The 22,587-nt window shown below is 46.4% G+C and overlaps 1 protein-coding gene across 6 annotated transcripts in view; it reads right to left on the reverse strand.

Moving 5' to 3' along the window:
* Nhe2 (Na[+]/H[+] hydrogen exchanger 2) overlaps nucleotides 1-10,862 on the reverse strand; it is a 36,337-nt gene extending 25,475 nt beyond the window's left edge. For 2 of the 6 annotated variants that reach the window (XM_076525761.1, XM_076525759.1), the window contains exons 1-5: nucleotides 9,867-10,862; nucleotides 8,618-9,732; nucleotides 6,894-7,157; nucleotides 4,120-4,316; nucleotides 3,046-3,302 (exon numbers count right to left, since the gene is read on the reverse strand). In XM_076525761.1, the coding sequence (XP_076381876.1) occupies nucleotides 3,046-3,302; nucleotides 4,120-4,316; nucleotides 6,894-7,157; nucleotides 8,618-9,080 (1,181 nt within the window). In that variant the 5' untranslated portion in view covers nucleotides 9,081-9,732; nucleotides 9,867-10,862. The remainder of the gene's footprint in view (nucleotides 1-3,045; nucleotides 3,303-4,119; nucleotides 4,317-6,893; nucleotides 7,158-8,617; nucleotides 9,733-9,866) is intronic. The other 4 variants (XM_076525763.1, XM_076525762.1, XM_076525760.1 and 1 more) reach the window with 3 other exon arrangements.
* Between the last annotated feature and the right edge of the window lie 11,725 nt (nucleotides 10,863-22,587).

The raw sequence follows: 22,587 nt of genomic DNA on the forward strand, positions 1-22,587 counted from the left end.
ATGGGGCCGCGACGTTTGAGCAACTGGAACATTTGTATTCCGCGGCAATCAAAGTTTAAGGCTGCGAAACCAACGTGCTGGTTCTAAGTCGACACGGATGGGAACTGCCGCTATTGGCCTCAGCGGGAAATACGCGATTCGAATCGTGATTATTATCATCGAATTGAAAAATAGCGCACGTGCACAAATTCATTCCTAGCCTCCATGATTGAGTTAGTGTTTTTTTAACACGTCGAGTGCCGCGTCGGTCACATATGGGTCATACTAATGTTTAATCAGATTAAAAAATTCATTTCTATTGTAATATATCGAACAAACTGAACGTTACTAGGATATTTAGAATTCAAAAGAGCTAAAATAATGTATTTAGTATTTCAACCAGTTAGCTGTTTTTTCGACGAGTAAGGTAAAAGTGCCTGATCCGATGACCCATTTCCTTTTAAAATCACAATTTACTATTGAAAACGTTTTTATTAAAAATAGACATGCGTTAAAAAACTAAAATATTGATTCTTTTATATTCTACTGGAAAATGCAGAACAAAATTTCGCGTCTGATTAAACTTCTAACTGCGATTTCATTAATTAAATAACTTTGATGCTGCGAACATTTTTATGGCGGTTGTCCGGCACTTAACACGTTAATAAAAGTAATCGCTATCCATTGCGCGTTGCCGTAGTCTGTATCGATTTGCATCCAATTTTGTAATATTATTATGTTAAAATAAAAGCGGCAGCTTCTTTCAATAGGGTGGATAATCCTGTTTCAACTTTTACTTTGATTGTTCGTGAATAAACAACGAAGGAGAAGCTACAAATTAGTTCGCCGAGTCTGTAACACAGTACTCCGTCTTTTAAATTACAGAACACGTTGTCGTCTTTTCGAACGATTTGTAAATTGAAGTATATTTTTTTAGATGTACGCCATGGAGTCTAAATGCCCGAAACGAGTGAAAAGAAATGTCGCGCAAGCAATTATCTTACAATGTAGCGAAAATCGATGCGCAGAGAATTTTACTGAGGTCATGAGAATCTCTAGGGTGCCGTTGCAGAGTTAACCCAGCGCCCCGAAGCTGTTTCGGACTAAAATCCAAACATTTCGTCCGATCTGAAATACTTCCATCGCGCATACTTTCGTCGTTTTATGCATATGAAATTAGATACATTCGCTCGCGTCTCGGTTAGATTTCCATGAATTTTCTTGAACTCGACAATCACAAAATTCTTTCGTATACCGAAATTTAATGCATTCGGTCTTATGAACGATCAATTTATGAAATCGGGAAGTTCCGCGTCGTAAACAATGTATCGTATTAGCAAATTTTAGTATCGTTTCAGAGTTTCCGATCGAGTGCCAAGGATTGAGCACCGCACAAAACTGGATTGCGCTAAAGGTCAAACGTTCTGTTTGCTGTGACGATTGCGACGGTCGGCGCGGCGTGTTGTTGCATTTTTCCAGCCCCCGTGGTAATCAAGTTCAGATGTCCTTGGCGCATACTATTCCTTAACCGGGACGGTAAACAACGGTTAAGTGGCTAGAAGGGTGGTCGACGTTGCGAATTGCCCGAGCGACGCGAAACACGTTCGAAATCCGTCTGTTTAACAATCAAACAGACCGCGTATTCTGTTTAACCATATAGATAAAAATCGACTGGGCCGAGCGAGAACGGTCGATTACAGGGTAAGCATATTTGAACAGTTATTACACTGGACGTACTTCGCATCGTGATCGATCATCGCCGGGTCCGACTTCGCCGAGAAACGTGTAAATAATAGACTTAACGAGAACCGCGCGGCGATCGTGAGGCTTTAAGGGATTTACGGGATAGCTTTCAATTATATCGACAAGGGTGAAGAACCAGGTCTACGCGGGCCCGGCTCTACAAATCGACGGGTAATTATTAATTACGAGACGAAGAGATAAAAACGGGGAAAAAAGAAGAAAAGGGACCCCCGCGGGGTGAAGAATCTTCGGACGAACTTTTCCTTTCGCCGGCGATACGGCACGGGATTCGATATTAAAGGTGGCCCGACTCGAACTTTGTTTATAATTGACTGCAGCATAGGGTAATTAACTAGTTTTAGAAGCTGATTAAAAGCACGCCGATCGTCTGTTCCCCTATTGCCGGCAAACATGCACTTTTCGGTAAATATATGCGATAAATCGCGTGAGAATCGCGCGGCCGTTTCTCAAATTTATTGCGACACATAATTGGGGGTGTCTAGAAATGCAAGCCCGCTCGTTTATACACCCCTGCTGTTGGCGGACACGTGCGCCGCGCGCGCCCATTGGCGCAAATCAGGGAAATATTATAATAACGCCCCTCCCCCCCACCCCCTCCCCAGCAATATTACGCGCGTTCGTTTTATACGTACCAAAAATATATGAAATAACTGGAAGACTTATGACATTTTCGAAGCTATTTAAAAAATCATTACGAGCTTGCACCTTGCAGCCAGTTGGTGTCGCTGTAGAGACCGTAAACTCTCTTTTCCATTTCTATTTACGTTAGAACACAGCCGACAAATAAAAAACAATCAAAGCAGTGGCACTCGTATTTTCCATTTTCTCCAAACAAAATTTCAACGCTCCTGATTTTCAAGATTATGGCTTCCTAATAATCCTTGCATGTTCCTCGAAGACAATTTATAGTTCTTAAATTTCGGTTTTTACCTGTTTGTATTGTAAGCCAGTTGTTTCGACGCTGTAATATTTATATACTTTACATAGTATATGTACATTATATTATGTAGCAGAAATATGATATACAATGTTAAGTATAAAGCGCAAATATATAAATATACTATGTGAAGTTTAAATCAAAAATAATTGAACTGCCACCGTAGGATCTCTTATGGAACTATTTCAGAGCAATAATACTTAATCGTACGACGATTGATCTCTGCTCGTATCTTTTCTCTTATTTCTATCTAATCTTTGTATTTCTTATCTAATCTTTTCTCTTATTTCTTATAATGTTTGGACAACGTAAAAGCGTTTTCGCGATTTCGATTGCGTTAAGATAGATTGACAGATTCTACTCACGCCAGGATGCTCGACATGTGGAAAATCTCGGCGTTCAGGTAGGCCAGATACGCCATAACGAATATGAAGATGGGTTCGATTACACGGACCTGATGGGTGAACCTGGTAACGAAGCCTGTCGCGAAGCCCCATATCACGCCTATTATGGTACCACCAATAGCCACGACGAAGAACGACGCCAGCCCCGACAGTAAGTCTGTGTAAAGGATTCTCGCAGGTCCCATCTCGCTGTACGCCTCGAACATGTGGTATAGCACCTGCGGGTCATTAAAAAGTGACGACTTGCGTGGCTAATCGAGCGATTCGACTACGGCCGCACGGTGGATTCTATGCCCATAAGCGAAATTGGAGGGTCTGCGCGAGCCAAGGACGTCATATTAATTATCCCGCGCACGAATATTTCTTCGAGCTCGCACACTTTCACGAGCCAATGGTTTATCGAACCGCGGAAAAGCTCCGTAAAAACTACTCGATTAGGTAGAACAAGACTCGGAGAATCGAATTTCGATATTCGTCGCATCAGCGCGCTGTCGATACCAAAATGGCGGCCGACTAGATAGATACACGTTGCTCGCTATATCCCATCTATTGAAAATATTAATCACAATTACGCCGCGGATCTTCGTGCAAAATTAATAAAATGAACATTTTTTCTTTTAGGCAAACTGCAAGAAACGAAAGTTAAGTACAGACGATTATTCAGTTTCTAAATGATAATTTGACAGTGACAATATAATTATTTTGGTGTTTCGCGATAAAATCGGCAGTCCAATCATGCGCTTTAATAATGTATTAATTTTCAAGGTTTCTCTTCTTACCGACGTATTATCATAAAATCGTTTCATACGATTCTTCTGCTTCGATCGAAGAAGCAGCGTCTATACAAACATTCTGTTCGCGCCCGGAAAATCCAATCATGATCTTTATTCCGAATTTGAACGCGATTGCAAACGCGATTTAATCTTGTTTTATCTACGGTTATGTGCTTCGGCTCTGATTAAGATCGACCGGTGTCGCTGGATCAGAATGATCCGTTCAGAATGAGTCTCATTTAGAACGGGGAGGAATACTCACGACGGTGACGGCGTCGTTTAAGAGACTCTCTCCGAAAACCACGATGTAGAGGATCTCGTTCACGTGGATCTCTTCGAAAACTGCTAACACGGCAACAGGATCCACGGCACTAATCAACGCGGAGAAGAGGAACATGTCCAGGAGCGGTGTTTCGCAGCCGTAAAGGCCGCTTATGCCTAACAGCCATAGCGATGCGCCTAGAAACAACGTTAAAGGCTAAACAAAAAAACCCTGGTTACTCGGTCGCAATCGTTTCGATCGCCGGAATCGAAGTTGAAGTCGAATAATCAAGTAAAAATGTCAGCGGTATCTCGATAGCAGATCCTTACGTGTCCTTCATTAATTGTGTCTCCGTGTCTAATCGCGATGGACGGAATGTACCTGATAAATTCGGATCGGGAAACCGGCTTCAAGTTGCTCGAAACAGCCGGAATAATCAAGTAAAAAAGTCAGCGGTATCGATAGCAGATCCGAACGTGTCCTTCATTAATTGTGTCTCCGTATCTAATCGCGATGGGCGGAATGTACCTGATAAATTCGGATCGGGAAACCGGCTTCAAGTTGCTCGAAACAGCCGGATTTCTTTTTTTCTTTCTTTCTTTTTATCGTCGTTCGGACTCGCTCGAGATGTGTATCGGTGAAAAGCAATCAACGCCGGATTTAAGATTAATTAGTGTAGAGTACACGGACGGTTTCTGGTTAAGGTAATTTGTCTAACGTCCCATCAGGATCGGGACAGAATTGAAAGCAAGTATTTTCCAGGCCGGTGACAATACTGCTCGGAACAATGCAAACATAAAGCTTCCGATACTCATCGACGATAGCCATTATTTGGTAAAATAAAGCTCCGCCGATTGATAGGAAGATATCACCGTGAATGCGTTCGGTCCTCTTTCAAAGTTCGTCGACACATTCCAGTGAGCTTCCGATAATCGGGCAAAATATTTCCGTGACAAAGGGAGACTAAAAAGTATTGGAAAATGATCGTCGGATATTAATCCTCCTAGAAATTATGGCAAGACGAAAATTGGACGAGCGTCGCGAGACGCGGCCACCGCGATTTTTAAATCGCACCAACGCCCGGAAAATTCTTCCGGCGGACCCGTTCATCGTTAATAATAACGGGTTTCCCCGAAACTCGCGAGAAGTCTTTAATTATCACAGTTTGGAAGGGGATACGTTCGTTGCGATTTCGCAACGACGACGTCTATGCGTTTCCGCGCGCTCGTGGACTCGTGAAACAGAAATTTCACGAAAGAAACGTTTCAATTGATCGAAATGTTTCCCCTGTCTATCATCTATGAAACTCGACGCTTCCGTCTTCGGATCATTGCGAAATACATACATAGGTGGTGGAACCTCGGACTGGAGGAGAGAAATGCATATTTTTGTATCCTCGGCTGACTAGTTCCGCAACAGTCGATCTTGCGCAATCTCGAAACACGCGTCAGCGATCGCACGCGAAACGCGTAATAGTTATACGTATAGGACTGCGTATATTTTGAAACTCTTGCCGATCGTAAATTGGCTTTTGAGAACCGTTACGTCGATCAGTAAAATTGATAGCAGAATGCCCGTCGGGAGGCGACGCTTCCCGCCTGTAAATTTCCGCTTGCCGATTATGTGAGATTTTATGTTACGGTAAGTAGGCGGAAGTTCAATTATATCGGACACCCGACTTCGAGCTTGCCAACAAAGGGGAATCTGATCCTCCAGCCGCATTATCGAAGTTAAAACATTTCGAAATTTAAGCGGAGTTACCGAAGACGGGCGAGCAAATAATTGAAGTTTTCATCGTTCTGCATCATCGTCTGCGCCGACACATTTATTATTTGCGTTGATCCTGGCTGCGTCAAAAATATCAACCGTTCGAATTCACAGGGCCACCCCACCCCCCCGCAAATATTTTCACCGAGAAAAGCCGGTCTCCAAACAGCAATTTTATTTTTGTATTTACAGGTTGACTCGGACAACTCCCGCATTTCGAATAACATCCGATTTATACGTTTTATGAAACACCGTTGAATCGTTTGCCTTCCTTAAAGCTACGCAACCATCGTATTTAACAATTCTCCATAAAGCGCACGATTCAGAAGTTATTTAAGTTACGCGGCTCGCTCCGTATAAACGTATGCGTGTATATCGCGGTAATAAAAAAAACGAGCAGGCGGAGTTATTAACGACAACGGGAGAAACAGTGTGTCGCGCTGGAGCCGGCGGGGAATGTTGCAGCAACAATTCGGGATTGTAGTTCAAAGTCGGCGAGTTGCCGGCGACGGTTCAACTTCGGCCGGTGTAATTAAAAAAAGAAGAAATCAGCGGAAATCCGGGAAAGAAGGTCGGCAAACTGAAATTCGACTTCAACTTCTGGATTATCCTGTGCACGGGGTGCCCGGCGGGGTTGTAACGCGCAGGCGTCGAACGGAAATAAAAGGACAACTGCGGGAAAGGTGGAAGAGAGAGAGAGAGAAAGAGAGAGAGAGAAAGGGAGAGAGAGAGAGAGAGAGAGAAAGGGAGAGAGAGAGAGAGAGAGAGAGAGAGAGAGAGAGAGCGGCCAGCAGGTAAACGGGCTAACGCGCGCGATGTTAATCCAGGGAACGAAACGGATTAGAGCTGGCGGGAGTGAGATGGGACGGTGGGATAAAAAATGCAAATAAAAAGGGAGGAGGAGAGATAGAGAGAGAGAGATAGAGAGAGAGAGAGAGGAGAAGAAAAATCCGGTCGCGCGACGTCGGGAAACGACACGCCGGTGCCGTTTTATCCGTTTCACCTACCTATCGACAGCGTGTTAAATATAGTCCCGACGACGGCGAAGAGAAGTATCGTCCCCAGGTGGTCGAAGAACAGTCGGTTCGGCATGAAATAACCGGCGTCCAGGATAATGGGCGGCAACATGTAGAGGAAGAACGTGTCGGGCGTGAGCGGCGACACGTGGACACTACTCGCCTGGAACAGTAAGACACCAACGACGACGCCGACAACGATCAGCAAACAGGACTCCGGAAAGATCTTGTTGAGCTTCGGCGTCATGTGGAAGCCTGCACGTACAATTGCAACTTAACGGTCTCCCTTGGAACCGTTCACGTTCGAGACGTTCGATTGCTGGCGGTCTCTGCGCGAACACTCACCTGTTCCCGCCCTCGCGCTAAACGCTGTCGCCCTATTGGCAGACAGCTACGAAACGGGCAGCAATTAATATGCTCTTTCGCGTTGCGCCGATGTCGATTACAGCGGGGCCCCGATTATCCGAGCCAAGCAGAGTGACGCGAACGTTCGGATTACAGAGGCAGAGAGTCGGATTTTATTCATTTCGAAATCGTTTTGCATACGGTTTACCTCAAATCGAGCTGATTACATGTAGAACGCATCGGAGCCCCGCATAATCGAAATTCTACCCGTAGCAGAGGAATTTTGATTACTCGAGGAGCGACGGAGAATTTATACATTGAATTTTGCGACGCGTAATGAGAAACGCGGCGAGAAAGAGGGACTCGCGATTGTGATCTCTAAATAACGAAGCGCTGTTTAGCAAGAGGATCCATTTCGGAGGTAATGGACAGAGAAACGAGAGGAAGTCGATCGATAATTAAAATGGGATTGGCGAGAGTTTTTTTTTGCAAAATGACGGCGGAAACATCGGAATGTGTTCTTGCCCGTTAACGAACACAGTGAAAATTGGTCCGCGGTCCGTTTCCTCTGTGCAGCGAATCGATCATCGCGATGACCTACGGCTACTATCGGTTTTCCGGCGGGGGAGGAAAAAGAGACGTAGAACCGTCGGCGGTGGGCCACGGAAGAAAATGGAAAACACGGGAACGCATTTTGGCAACTGGCCGCCAGCAACAGAACGCCCCGACTGAAAAGATCGTGATTGGGAATAAAAGGAGCGTCAGGTAGCTCGAATTTCCGTGGCACGCTATTGTCGTTCGCGCCGTATCGCAAGCCACGGCGCTTGGTTATTGAAAATTCTGAAATATGTTGCTATAGTTAGATCGCGATCGATTCTGCTCGGTCAAGGTCACCGAGAGACTAGCCAAACCCGCGCCGCGTGTCGTCCGCTGTTCTCGGGAGTCTAGTCACGCGGCGATCGCGGGCCACGTCGAGTGCAAAGTGAAAACAAAGACCGAAAAAGCCCGACTAAAACGACGATCCGAAATACGCCGCTGAAGGGAACAGATTCTGGAACCCGTTTTTCTTTTTTTTTTTTTGGAATAACAAACGGTGACAAGCACGGGGCGAGAGGCGAGCGAGAGCAGCGTTCGGGGTTTGGGAACGGACAATGTGTTCACCGAAACAGAAGTCGTTCCCGGCGCGACACGCGGAATGGAGGAAGTGACCTCGAACGCTCCGCAGTATTCGACCCGGTTCTACCACCGCGCAAAATGCAACAACGTCCGAGTTGTGATCGCAACGGGTACCAACGAGACCAGCAGCGGGAAGCGCTCGCGTCGAGGCCGCTCGACACGGACCCGGGGTCAAGTTCCACGGGTGCCCGTACCTATTTTCGCGATGCTAGCGAAGAAGATCCATATGCCGATCACGAACGGAGTCTCGACCCTGTGGAACTCCACGGCGATGATGTGGTACTCGGGCTTGGGACGGCTGAAGTCCCTGGCGCCGATCATGCCCACCTGCGAGGACAAATGCGATTCGACCGGACCGCCCTCGTCGTTTCCAGCCGAGAGGCTCCTGAAGGACACGTCGTCCGGCAGGGAGCCGTCGATCGGCCCCATGGGTCCGAAACTCTTTCCGGGATACGGTTCTCTCAAGTCCCTGGGAAACTCCTGGTCGTCGACGATCGGCCCGTGGACAGCGTAGTCGCTGGCCGGCACGCGTTTCTCCGGAACGGATTCGAAGAACTTGGTGGAGACTGCCAGGCCATGCTGCGGCCAGCAGGCGGCGAATAGGAGCAGAGCGACCAGCACCATCATCGCGGAGCCTGCAGCAGCACGTGGAGCCATGACGACGTAGCACGTGGACACCGGAGATGCTGTTGGCGGGGACTGCGCTCGACGCCCGCGCTCGTCCACCGGTTCTGAGTCACTCGCTCTACCATCAGAAGGGACCTCCAGCTACGAGGAAGCTGCAGGCTCCTAGGCTCCTGCTGTTCGCGTCGCTGGGGGATCTCACCCTCGTCGCCGGTTCGTTACACCCTCGCTTCCTGCGGCTTGTACGGGAGCGGAGCTGGCTCGATTGTTCCTGGATTTATCGAGGGCACGGTCCGTGTCTCGAGTGCTGGCCGCGTCTAATTACATAGCAGTATCGTGCACCTCGCGCGTTCCGTCGTTCCCTTATCACGCACGTGGAAGACGATCGTTTTGAGGTTATTGATATTACCCTCTTCCTTCCTCTCTCTCTCTATCTTCGTTTCTATTTACCCAGTTCTTATCGGAGCCACGCCGGACAGTCGGTCTCCGAATAGGGACAAGAGCTTCGATGGTATGCGTTCACACGGACAGGCTGGAGGTCTGGTTTGGGCTGTCGAAGTGCTCGTGGAGCCTGGTCGATTTTCCCGAGTGTCGTCGCGACGGTCTATATCCGTCACCCGGCGACCCTTTCCGGTGACAGGCTCGGACGATTTTACGGCCGAGTCAACGAACCCCTGGCAGACACCTACGCGCGGCCAACCAAATTCACACCCGTCCGGTTATTAGAATTCATGGCCAGCCAAGCAAAGGAACGAGCAAGCAAACGGCAGCAGGGACCGCCGGGACGTGGCCGAGCACCGCATTTGTTTTGCTACTTACCGCGTCGCTGGTTCTACGCTGCGCCTCGGAGCTCGCCCCTAGTATATCGGCCGGTTATCGACGGGCGAAATCCTGTTCGTACGCAGCTGCAATAGAACCGAGCCGTGGACGAAGCACTGGCCTGGGGGGCCTCCTCGAGAATTTATTTACACATCGTCGCCCGCGAGTCGGAGGACCCACTCGATCTCGTCGCGATGCGAGGCAGCCGTTTCGCGGCCAGCTTCAAGGAAGAGGATAGCGCACCCTGGACGTCGACTTTCTTGTCACTGTCGGGCTTCTGTATCGCGCAGCAGGGTCCTTCGCGGCCTACGATATCCTGTAGAGGCAGAGGCAGAACTCTCTCGTCTCGAGCAGCGAGGAGGATCTTCGATCGTCGGAGGGATCCAGAGGGTGGTTCGCCAAGAAAATGGACCTACCGATGATCCAGTCGTCGGACAACACTCGTGGAATTGTCTCGCGCGAGGGTGCAATCTATGATAAATCCTCCGTCCAATCACAGCGCTGGTACTGGCTCGAGGATGGAGATCCTATAGCGGGCTCCAGGTATTGTTACACACAGGTCGGTCCGTCGACGGCCCGGTGGCCGGATCGATAATCAGGTTCGCTCTCAAATCTGGTGGCAGCCAGAGGCGAACGCGTCGCGAGCGTTCTGCATACGTCGTGGGCCGAGAACGACTCTGTCGAGGTAGCAGCGGCGAGGACGAGGAGGCATCGTTGCATCGGAAGTGCGGCGTTCCCAGGTGCGCTTCGATCGACCGTCACGGCAGCACTGCGCGAAATTAAATCACCGCACGAGCCGGCTCCGCAACACCGAGAAAGAACACCATTGCCACGGCTAAGGGCACGAACAACGCTGCCAAAAACGTGCGTAACCGTCGACCAGGCTATCCATGACGTCGCTAGTGATAGCCGATGGATGCGCGCGGCTGCTCCGTCTCTCTCGTACTAGCTTCGCCCGTCGTACCTCCGCTTCGATCCTCTTCCTTCCTCTCGCGGTCGCCGATCTATCCGTCTCCGTCTCGCACGGCGGCGTCTCCTCGCGCGTCCCTTCGACGCTTCCAGCCAGCTGATCGTTGCGGGAACCCGCGCAGGCGTCGCGACGCTCCGATATATGTTGAACCGCGGGACGTCGTTGGGCGTGCTTGGACGTGCGAGGCCAGGCGAAGCGTCGCGACGCTACGCGGCGCCCCCGGGATCGTTGTTGAGAATTTCGCCGCTGGAGGCAGCCCGTCCCGCGTCCCCAGCACACACCGACCATATGGACAAATTGTAACGGGAATTGGAATTCCTCGGCCATGCTGATCGATGATGACGATGATGGCCGCTTTGGGGCCGAAAGGATTTATACAGGCGGCGATGCACGCTGCGCTCGTTTGCGAACCTCGCACCGCCGGCCGGCCAGCCCGCCCGCCGAAAAACCGGCGGTCCGCGTCCAATGTTTTCCGTTCCCGAATCCCGCTGAGCATGATTTATCCGGCCGCGATAAATTCCGCGCGTCTTGCTCGTTATTTCGCAGCTTTGTTATTTAAACGAGCACTCGCCGCACCGCTTCGAATTTATGAATGACCCGCTCGAACGCCTCGAGAGACGTTCGGGGGGTGCGGCGAATTCTGCGCTTCCACGGCGCGATTCCACGCGTCCACGCATTATTCTCCTTTCGTTCTATACGCGCGATACTCGAATTATTAAAAAATCTTCGAACGCTCCGCTTCTAATCCGCGAGACAGCCGCGTCGGTTGTCACCGGTTAATTAACCGCTGTACATTTACGATCTTCGAATGCATTGAACGGTTAATGTTTTATACGTTCTCCGGCGCGCCGAACAGCGGAGAAAAGTTTGTAATCCCCGTGAATAATTAAGAACGCAAAGTGGGCTGGTTCCCGTGACTAAGAGTGCTAACTCGTGTAACATGCTGAAAATAACGCGGTTTTTAGGAATGTATCCCATGGAAACTTTCCACGGTGCTTTGCAGCCAACGTTGCTGCATATTTCAGGGCCTAGAGAAAACAGGTTTCCGAAATGCGAATCAGCTATCGTCGGACACGCCGCGGTTATCGCCACACGCGTTCGCGCGAAACGGAATAATTAAGAGGCGGCGGAGACGGACGATCATTATTTTTCCTCGTGATATCGACGGTACATCATTTACTCTCTTACATTTGACACTTCGTTTCCGAAGCACACGTCGTCCACTTTGACGGCGTAATCAATATTCCTTTCAGTTCCTAGACCGCTGTGTTCGAAAAGAATTGTCTTTTGTTCGAACCGTTCCGGAGCCAAATAGCAATTAGTATCGCTAAGCGTAATCGACGAACTTCTTTTCCACTACCGCGTTAGGCCACGTAGATTCGAATCTAAAAGCCTCTCGTTACGTCTGATACACGGCTGTAAAATCGACAGTAACTTTGTTAATAGATCGCGTTTCAATCCTCACCTTGGGGAATCTATTCGACAGATGCAGCACTATCGGCTTATGCAACAAAGTCGGGTATGCAGGACCGGTTACGTGAGCCGCAGCCCTTAACGCAGTGCTGTTCTTCCATCTTCGGTGTCGGCAGCTTGCGGAATTCGTCTCTGCCATTTATTTATGGATTTCTCGTAAGTGAGCCATGAATTTTTGAGGACGCCGTGTAGAACGTAGGTGGGTCGGGTTGCACGCCTATACAGACTGGAGGCGACCTTAAACCAGCGATGTGTCCCGACGACGACGCTTGGATCTGGGAGACACCGGCGCCCTTGACCTTGTCACTGTTGCGCTAGCGAAATGTTCGCCTCGACGCGACATTCAGCTCGCTGCCTGCCAGCCTTTTCGATCATGCTCTGCGACCTACCTTCCCCACCCTTCCTAGCATACTTACCTGTTTTCAACGCGCCGACGACCGACCCGACCCCGCTAATCGGTTCACGAACTTTTAATTAAGGGGTCACGACGAAACTGCCCCAATTTTTCCCCATAGGCTAGCGGAGCCGGTTACCGTGTCTACTAACCGATTGCTGTGTCTTTGGTTTGTTTTTCGGGAATAATTAACCTTATATTTATCGAATAAGACACATATTAAATTTTGTTTATTCTTTTATCTTGCTCAGTTTCGAATGGAAGAATTTAATAAGTTTTATTCGATGAATATAAAGTTAATTATGCCGGAAAGCAAAGCAAAGGCACAGCAATTGGTCAGCCCACAGTAACCGGCTCCGCTACTCTATTTTCGTCTCGGTCCCGCTCCGGCAAACAAACTGCGATAATAGTTTTGTTTGCGTCCGCGGAATAGAAATAGTCGCAATAATTGAATGATGTCTATTCACAGGGCGTCCCTTTGTCCGAGAAATAAACATGTTTTTTCGCTGTTGTTTTCACCGGTGGGCGGTCCATTGACAAAGGTGAGGAATCAGCCGCGGTGGGTGGGCGCTGTTTTCATTATTAAATCGCGAATGAACACATTTTTTTTTTGCTAGCCACAAAGAAACGGGATATTTTTTGCTGGGGCCGGCCTCCGTTTTGCGAAAGCGCGCCAATTATTATGGGAGTTCGGTGTGCAGCCACTAGCCGTGACGGTCTAAAGTTACTCGCAAATTATTGACTGCACGGAAAAGTATTTCGAACAAAAGTTTCGCGGCCTCGATGCCGCCGCGTGATGCAACAATTCGTTTCTTTTGTGTTCATCATTTTTGTCGAGATAGAAAGTTCGTTTCCAGGCTTTTGAATCGGACAGCCAAGTATTTGTTGCTGCACGTCGGTTGAATTCCAGCGGATTCTTACAATTTTTGAGAAGGCGAGATCACGTTTCGCGTTTAATTAAAAACACAATTCCGAATATTGATGATGGCAATAAATAAGACAATAAATACAAGCAAACAAGAACATTATCGAAGAAATTAAACTTTGTTTTCACACTAATTGTTTATAACGACTCAATCGGGTCTTGCGTTATCGCGTAAGTTCAACGACGTCTAAGAAAGATTTTTTTAATCTTCAAGCGGTGACCCCCGTTTTAACCCCTTGTCGTCATGGAAATTTCTAGGAACAACTTATCGAGTATAGATGTTATTCTGTCCTTTAAAAAAATTGAAATAAAATTCTAATCTCTTGTCATCGATAATTGAGCATTCAAGTAAATTTAGGCACACGATAAGCACCGATTTCCTTTCCCTTCTAAGAAATTATTGCAATCGAAAAATTTTTAATCGCAGCAAATGGTATGTCAAGGGGTTAATATCGCTACTGGCAACGTGACGTCAGATCAACTCCGTATCGATAACGTCAATTTGACATCAAGTTACTGACATTGTAGTCAATTGAATGTAAGTCGTCATTCGAAGGTTATATAATTCAGTTCGTTAATGTTCTCCGGCTATCGCGGCCGCACTATATGTAGTTCTATTTACCGAAGATCTAAACTTCTAATCCAGAAATACAGACGTCTATATTGTTACAGCTACCGATTGTGCGCGAGCTATTCGCGACCCAGCGTTCGAACGAAATGAAAAACAGTCAGCGAATGGCTCGCGGACTGCTTACAATCTCTGGCGAAGACGTGCCATTATAGTATCTCAAAGGCTTTAGTTAAGTGATGAGCACAACATTGGGAACGGTTTACTTTCCACTTTTCAGCAACAAAGCTTTAGAAATTAACAATTACAGATGTCCATTCATCGTTTCCTTGAATAACCTTGACTATGTGCTCCCAACTGTTCCCACGTTGCCGAATCTCAGGAATAGAATTTTGGACCGAGCCAAATTATCTGCGCGCTAATCCAGATCAAATAATATCGCGGAAATACAAGACCGCGATAATTGCGGTCGTGCCACGATTTTTGACACATTTCACCGAAAAACGTAGTAACAAATGTTTCCGATAAAACTGTTAAAAATCGTGAATTTTTTCTTTTCTTTTTCACCATTCCAACTAATAGCAAAATTGAAAATTCTGTCATCTAAAAAAAATTCAAGTCGTTTTTAAAAAATAATTACTCCTTTTCAAAGGCTGTACGAACACTTTTGCGAACCAATGTAATTAAGCATTGGAAAACCAGACGACTGTTTGATAAAAGCGTAGAAGAGTCGCATGTTTTTCTCCAAGAATCAGACGATTACCGTAATCTTCAATTACCAATAATCAGTATTAACGCGTTAATGACCGCTCACACAATACGTGTGAGATACTTTAATAATTACGTAGGTGATTGTAATAATTATCACACAAAGGAAAAATATTAAATTCCTCGTTTATTTTCTGTTTCATGTATATGTTCGCACATGCTGAACGGCGACGTTTGACTGCGTAGACGCACGGCCATTAAAGTGTCAAGGGACCCAAACAGTGGACATTCGGCCAGCCAGCCACCCAGGGCGATCGTGGTCGCTAGGAATCTCCTCGATCAAACAATTACTCGTCCGGGATGAAATATTCAATTTCGTAACGGCAAATCCGATATTTCGTTAATCAATTACACGGCGGACTCTTTACCGCGACAACTTGTTCGAGGTAGGAGCAGCACCGTGCGACAGAGCCCCGCCACGATCGTTCTCACTTTCAGCGATAAATTTCTTTCGGCCGGAGAACCGTGAATTCGATAGAAACGATCGAGTCGCGGCCCGTTCGCAATGGGGAGGCTCGGGGCGAAGCGACGAAACCGACGATAAACAAATTGATAAGCAACGCGCGTCACAAAATTTAATTGCCGATGAGCAGACCAGAATCGGCGGTGACGGGGTCGTGGGGCGCGCGGTGGCGAATGCGGCGGAAGAGGAAGGGGGACAGGTGGACGGTGAACGGGTGAACCTGCATCGCGTCGGTTGATAACAACGGGTTGCGTAACCACGCTCGGATAGACGGCCATTCTCGTCGCCGATTTTACTCTGCACACGATGAAACAGATACACCCATGTCACTGCGATTGTTTAACAAACGCAGCGAGCGTTTAGATCGGGCCGGGCTCGGGCCGGAGCCGGAGCCGGTACCAGCGCGCGCGCGGCCTCGCGCTCGCGTCGAGGAGCCTCAGATAAGAGCTTATTCCGGCTGCTTGCGCAGCGAATCTATTATCAGCCATCAGGCCAGATCGCATCTGGTTCCGACCACGGTTGACATGTTTTATTTACAACGTCGGGATGTAATCGGGAGACCCAATTTCTTCTTGCCCCTTTCTTCATCGGATCCCGCGGCGCGAGCGAGCGAGAGCGCCGACGCTCTATTGATGACGGCAATTCCGGCACCGTTGGAGGAAACGGAAACCGTTTCGATTTCGAGGCCGAGGAACGGCCTCGTATATAATTCTGCTACGGCCGCGGAGAGAGACGCGCTACCGATCGAAGAATGCTACCTGCTCCTTGTGCCGTTGTCGCGTAATTAATATTCAGACCGTCGCGCCGCCTCTTGACTGATCGGGCTGTTTACCTCCGCGGCCTGCGATCATCAACCCCTTAATTGGGGCCGTTAGTCACGCACATTTGCCGAGCGGAAAAGAAACGCGCGGGCGCGGTGGAAATTAGCGCGGCTCATCTAGGACTGAACAAACCAGGCTTCCCCGCGAATATATAACTAATTATGCCGGCTCGTTAGATTTACGGCAGACTCGCGCGTAAATCGGTTGAAGGCCGATTTAAGAGCCGTTTTATATCATCCGTTTCAGGCACGGAACGTTTATGGAACAGCTGGGTTCGGACAGATGCGTCTAGTATATATATATATCATGTTAGGCAGCGACAGTCGTCGACAAATTCTTTCGTTCAACGTACAATTGTCGGTTAAAAATGTTTGCACTATTATTACACGAAGCGGACGGGAATCGAAAAAGGAAACGTTGTCCCGCTGTACGTTATATATTAAAGAGAAGAAAAACCGATGGAGAACGTCGGATATAGTTTAAAGAATTAATAAAAAGATCTTCCAGTATTTTAGAATGTCTATGAATTCATAATTTTTCCGATTTCGTTCCATGCGGACACCATTTTATTATCGTCACTGTAACTTTTCTCTTCTCGATCGTGCTCGTACAAAAACCTATAATCTCTTGCTAACTCTATTCATTTTTGGTTATGCCAGAATATATGCATACGGTACGAAACGTATTCAGAAACGGATCGCCTCCGAGTCCGAACCGATAGGCGACCCTATACATATATAAACATTCGTACGTTTAGTTCAACAGCGATGTTTGATTTCGCCGAATCAGGCCGAAACGGATAATATAAATGGACCTTAATGCGTTACGCGTTATTGTTACACGAAAATTTTCCTTTCGTAACACGGAACAATATTGTTGACGCGCGCGAACATTTTTTTCCACGTAAGTTCGACGAAAGAAATAATTTAACTTTACCACGTGGTATAATTAAAACCGGAACAAGCGCTTTTGTAATGCCGATCGTTAGTCACCGTCCGAGTTGTCCGAAGTTACGATCTATCATTATCAATATTCAGTGTAATTAGCTGTTCGTTTCTAAAGCGTTGAGCAATTTTTTCCGAGAACGCCGCGGGTTAGCGAAGAACGTTCAATGGATCTGGCTTCGGTTATTACGCGGCGGCGTCGTTAAACGGAGGTAGACGTTAAGATTAAGGAACACAACTGAACAGATTTTAGGTAAATGTTTGTGCAGTAAAGCTTAGAAGCCGGACAAAAGCGATTGCCTGGTTAAATCGCTTGACGTAGAACTCTGCGCCACGTGTGGCTTAGCCGACTAAGCTTGATGCACAAATGTGTGACACTATGTGTGACCCGGATAGATATCATTTTATACAGGATGAGTCTAAATGAATGTTCCAAAAGTTTATGGTTACATTTTATCGTGGCGGGATCTAGAAAAGTGCACGAAGCAATTTTTCTCCCGGATGGGAACGGTTTACCGGGCGATATCAAACGTGGCCGCCGCGATTTACCATGTCTCGACGCTTAAAGCAAATAAGTTGTCTTTTTTTTTGTTTTCGAACGATAAAATCGGATACACCGAGTTAGACGATTCGAAATTTCCGGAGAAATGTTATGGAACGGAGAAAACGGATGGCGCGCGCGCGAATAAATTAAATGTTAAAACGCTGTGGGTTTAACGTGCTCGGCGTAATTACATAACGACACATTCTAATGATGATAATTAATTGGGGTAATCGATATGCGACAGTCGTTCAACAAGCTCGATAATCTAAATACTATTTAAGCGTCCGATATCTATTTAATTTGCGACAATTTGTTTCGCTTTGACGCGATAAATCTTTCCTATAATCAATTGGTTGTTACATGCATTGTTGTAATTAATCGCTAATCTCTCCTGGAACCGCGTTTCAATTTTCAATCGAACCGGATACATACCTTGGGCCACGGGTATTGTCCAACAATTATTTATCTCGATATATTTATCTATTTGATGTCGGCCATGATTCTCCGTAGCAAAGTACCCGCCCGGCGATGCATGATTCACGGTGGAACTGATAAAGGCTATTTTGGCAACAAGAAGCTCGCTGACCCACGTTTATCAAAATGTTTTTGTTGCAGCCGAACGAGCAAAATGTACCGCAAACTTTCCGACAACTTCAATCCGTCTTGCATAATGATACTCTTTCTTTGGTTACATCAATACCCTGGACGGATAATCTATTTCGCTGGAAAGATACGTTTGCTTCGATCATGGGCGACAGCGGGATAAAATATCCGCAGTCGAACCAGAGCAAAACGGCGGAACGATCCCTTTATTATCAATTCGTCGTGGTGAACATTCTGCTTTGTTTGACAGAAACAACGAAAGAAATATGAAAAAGAAACGTGATCCGTGTTTCTCTAAATACAGTAATTAATTCAAATAGAAATCAGCACACTGCCAGTGCGAACGCAGACCAAAACTTTATGACCATGATCCAACGAGCCGAACTTGTAATGAAATTATCATGCGTAATCTACTGAATATAAATGTTACTAACAAGTTTATTGTATAAATCTCCCGTAAACGTATCTTTGTACAGTGATCTCTCCCTAATTCGCGCCCAGATCGCGCGCAAAAATCGACGATTCGGGATGAGGAGACACGATTGTTCGAGCCCTTGCGTCGCGTTTTTATAGTCGTCGACAATCGGTACAGAATTGTACATTTTTTGTCGCGCAATCTGAGCGCGAATTAGGGAGAAATTGCTGCGTCGATGTAATTCAGGCAGCGTTGAAACGTGTCCGAAAGTTTCAATAGGCCCCATTGTCAAAATAATTCTGCGCCCGTTGATCAAGCTCGACCTTCGTCGTGTTTATTTAGTCTACGGGAAATTCTAAAGCGCGCGAGATCGGCTGAATATACGCATTAAAGCATAGTCTGCTAATGTAAAGCACACGTGCGATATTGTGCTTGGTTAGCGTGCAAAAGAATTCGAGCGACGGCGGTCGTTGACGTCGCGAAGAATTCCGGTGTCACCATTTTCCGTCGGTATCACACTTCGCGCTCAATCGCGGTGAATTCCTCCATTTCACGGACGTCGAAAAAGAAACTGGATAAAAATTGCGGAGATAGAATAATCCTTATCGCGTTGATGCATGGTTTATACATAATAAACATTCGCCGCGCGGCCCGTTTATCGAGTAATATTAATTGAAAAATAACCGCGATACGCTGATGAATGGTGTTGCAGAGACAGTCGCCGGGCGAAATATAAACTAATCAATATTTCGACGCGAGCTTTACCGGGAAAGATCTGCCGAAACGTCGAGAATTCAACGAAGACGCAGCATACGATAATGATGATAATCGTGACAACGATGATAATCATAATCGCTACGATCCTTAGAGCGACTTTATCGCGCTGTATTCAACGACACAAACTCGACGGGCGTGGTAAGCGGGTGATAAATTATACGGACCACGTTATTAATTGATCAAATGTTTGATGCCGTTTATGAACGCTCGGAATCTCCATTAATATACACGCTTTTATACTCGTTGATATTCGAGCAGGATTTTCACAACGATTTAGGGCATCTTTGGAGGTAGTTGTATTATGTGTCGACAGAAATGATTTTTAACGCTTACATAATTTGCGCCGATCGTTCAGCGTCGAGCAGAGATCGCGACACCCGATTGAACGTACGCTTTTTCATTGATATATGCAGCTACTTTGCAACGAGGCTACTACTTCATTCCGTAAAACGGCAACAAGTAGAGAGAATGTCGCATTCGGAATTATTCAAGATTTCCAAGAAACTTTGACACGAATAAAAGAACAACGTCCCGTATACTGAGAGATTAATGTCGAGTACAGCTTGACACCGATAGGAAGAGGTGAACAGTTAACGTTCAAGTTCGTGTTTTTATTTTCCGCATCATTTCCGCCCGATTTGGAGGAATGGATTCAAATCAATTCATAATTGAGTCTCGAGAGGTACGATATTGCTTCATCACAAATATCATTTCCAATATTTTCGTTACAAATCGTTTCAAATGTTTTCATCGCAAATCATTTTAAACGTTTTAATTACAAATCGTCTCAAATATATTCGTTACGCGTCCATTTCAAATATTTGAATTGCAAATAATCTCAAATATTTGAATTACAAATAGTCTCGAATATTTTCGTTACAAATCATTTCAAATATTTTCGTTACAAATCATTTCAAATATTTTCGTTACAAATCATTTCAAATATTTTCGTTACTAGGGAGAGATATTAGCGGATTATTATCCGATTTATTATTTATTATTTATATTATCCGATTTTGGCAAAAGTGATTAAATCAAAAAGAAAATTGTAAAGACATAAAGAATTGAGAATATTCTTACATTATATACGACCTGTTAGAATTAGTAAAAAGGACTATTAATTAGGAAAGACATATCCATCTGACTTACGTTTCTTATAATCAACTTAGACAATTTTCACTCCGCATCTCCATTCTCCCAGTCTAATAATTGCACGAGTCGATTCAAATATACTCAGAAATCATATCAAATATTCCAATTAAGAATACTCTAAAAAAAGACGAACAGAAACGGGAGAACGATCCGTGCGCCGAAGGATCGACGCTGAGCACAGCCCGACACCGTCAGCAAGAAGTTAACAATATTCAAGCTGCCTGCCTCTGTTTTCCGTTTTATCGCAGGCCCCTTTTTACGAGCGAATGGTACGGTGTAATGGCGTGTAGGCATCGACGTGGAATTTTCTTTGGACGTTGAAGAACAGTGTCCTGGAGCCGGAGGATTTTTCAGCGGCGCGGCGCCCGGGGATGACGAAGTGGATCGCGTCTGACTCACATCCTCGTTATCATACGGAGACAAATCGTAGCAGGACGATAAAAGTAACGGGGGGCGAGATGGAGGGAGGGGAGGGGGGTAGAGAGGATTGTGGAGGTGGGCATGGGGGAGACGCTGGCTGATATCGATTTTCCGTTACGCCACGTACAGCCTTGACTGGTCCCGGAGTATTTTTCGCGATCTCGCATCGTTCGGGTGCCTCGGCGCCGCGTTCTCCCGCGGCGGAAGGTCGTCGATAAATTTTCGCGCCTAGGCGACCATAATTTGCAACTTTCCCCGAACAGGCCAGGAGTGCTGCTCGAGGGTTGACACCCTCGGCGTTTCAAGGTAGCTGCCGGCGCGGCGCCGTGAAAGAAAGCAGACTACCCGGAGTTAGAGGATAGGGATCCCGTGGCCCCGTTCCGAAACTGCTGGATTTACAACATTAATATTCCTGATGGACAAGCACCGGTTAATGGCACTTTAATGACCGAGCACTCTATTGAATCAGGCTCGTTGACCATGCGTACCGTGACGCGTCCAAAATCAAGATTTACCCTCGTGACGCTGATCAATGACCGGCCACGAGAACGATACACGAGACTCAGCCGGGTGCTCGGCGACCGTGGATCCTTAGGATTCCTCAGTGTCATGCGAATCCGCTTGTGTCTCGAGTAGCACCGCCCGTCTACGGGGCCGCTTCCTTCCCAGCTTCGAAATTTCCGATCTTGCTTCGGAATTTCTTCGGAATACCGCCGGTTCAAAGGATCCCCGGCAAATATTAGGCTATCGGAGAGCGATTCATTTACCATAGAAATGATCGGCGGACCCCGAGCGTTGCCGGTGTTTATGCAAAATCGGCTTTTAATCGAGCCCGGAAACTTCAGAAATGGAATTTTCTGTATCGATTGAAAATAAAATGGAGGAGCACGGGGGTTTACGTTTTAACTGTTTTCTACTGTATAAATGCATCTAGATTTGCAATTTAATTATTGTTCGTGCGGTATGATGCATATGCGAGCGAGAATAAAGGAAAATGTAATGCTGAAGTAAATGCATGTATGTACGTATAGAACTGGAAATAGAACTTGGTTTTACATATTACTTATATGGTTTTGCATATGTTTTGCGGTGAAATAGAATAAACGATGATATTGTAACAAATAGAGTAAAATAGAATAGCGACAAGGATACACGAAAACGGAGGCATCGTAATTTCTTCTTTCTAGAGTTATAATAATTATGCAGAAAATTATTACGTGTAAAATCGGATTGTGGAATTCACTGGTTACTATGCGTTAGTATTTATCCGCAGTAGAAACAGCAGCTCATGATCGGGTGCACTATCAGATTCCTATGTAATAGCACGTCCGTTCGATGCATCTCCAAATTCAAAAATGAGAATTCGATTTCGTATTCCCGGTTTATACTGCTTATTTAGAACACACAGAATCACACTTATTCAATTGTACCACCAAATTGAGAACATTTTTATTAATTAAGCTATCAAGGAAGAAATATTTTAA

Source organism: Megalopta genalis, chromosome 12 (assembly GCF_051020955.1).
Source record: "Megalopta genalis isolate 19385.01 chromosome 12, iyMegGena1_principal, whole genome shotgun sequence".
Lineage (NCBI taxonomy): Eukaryota > Metazoa > Arthropoda > Insecta > Hymenoptera > Halictidae > Megalopta > Megalopta genalis.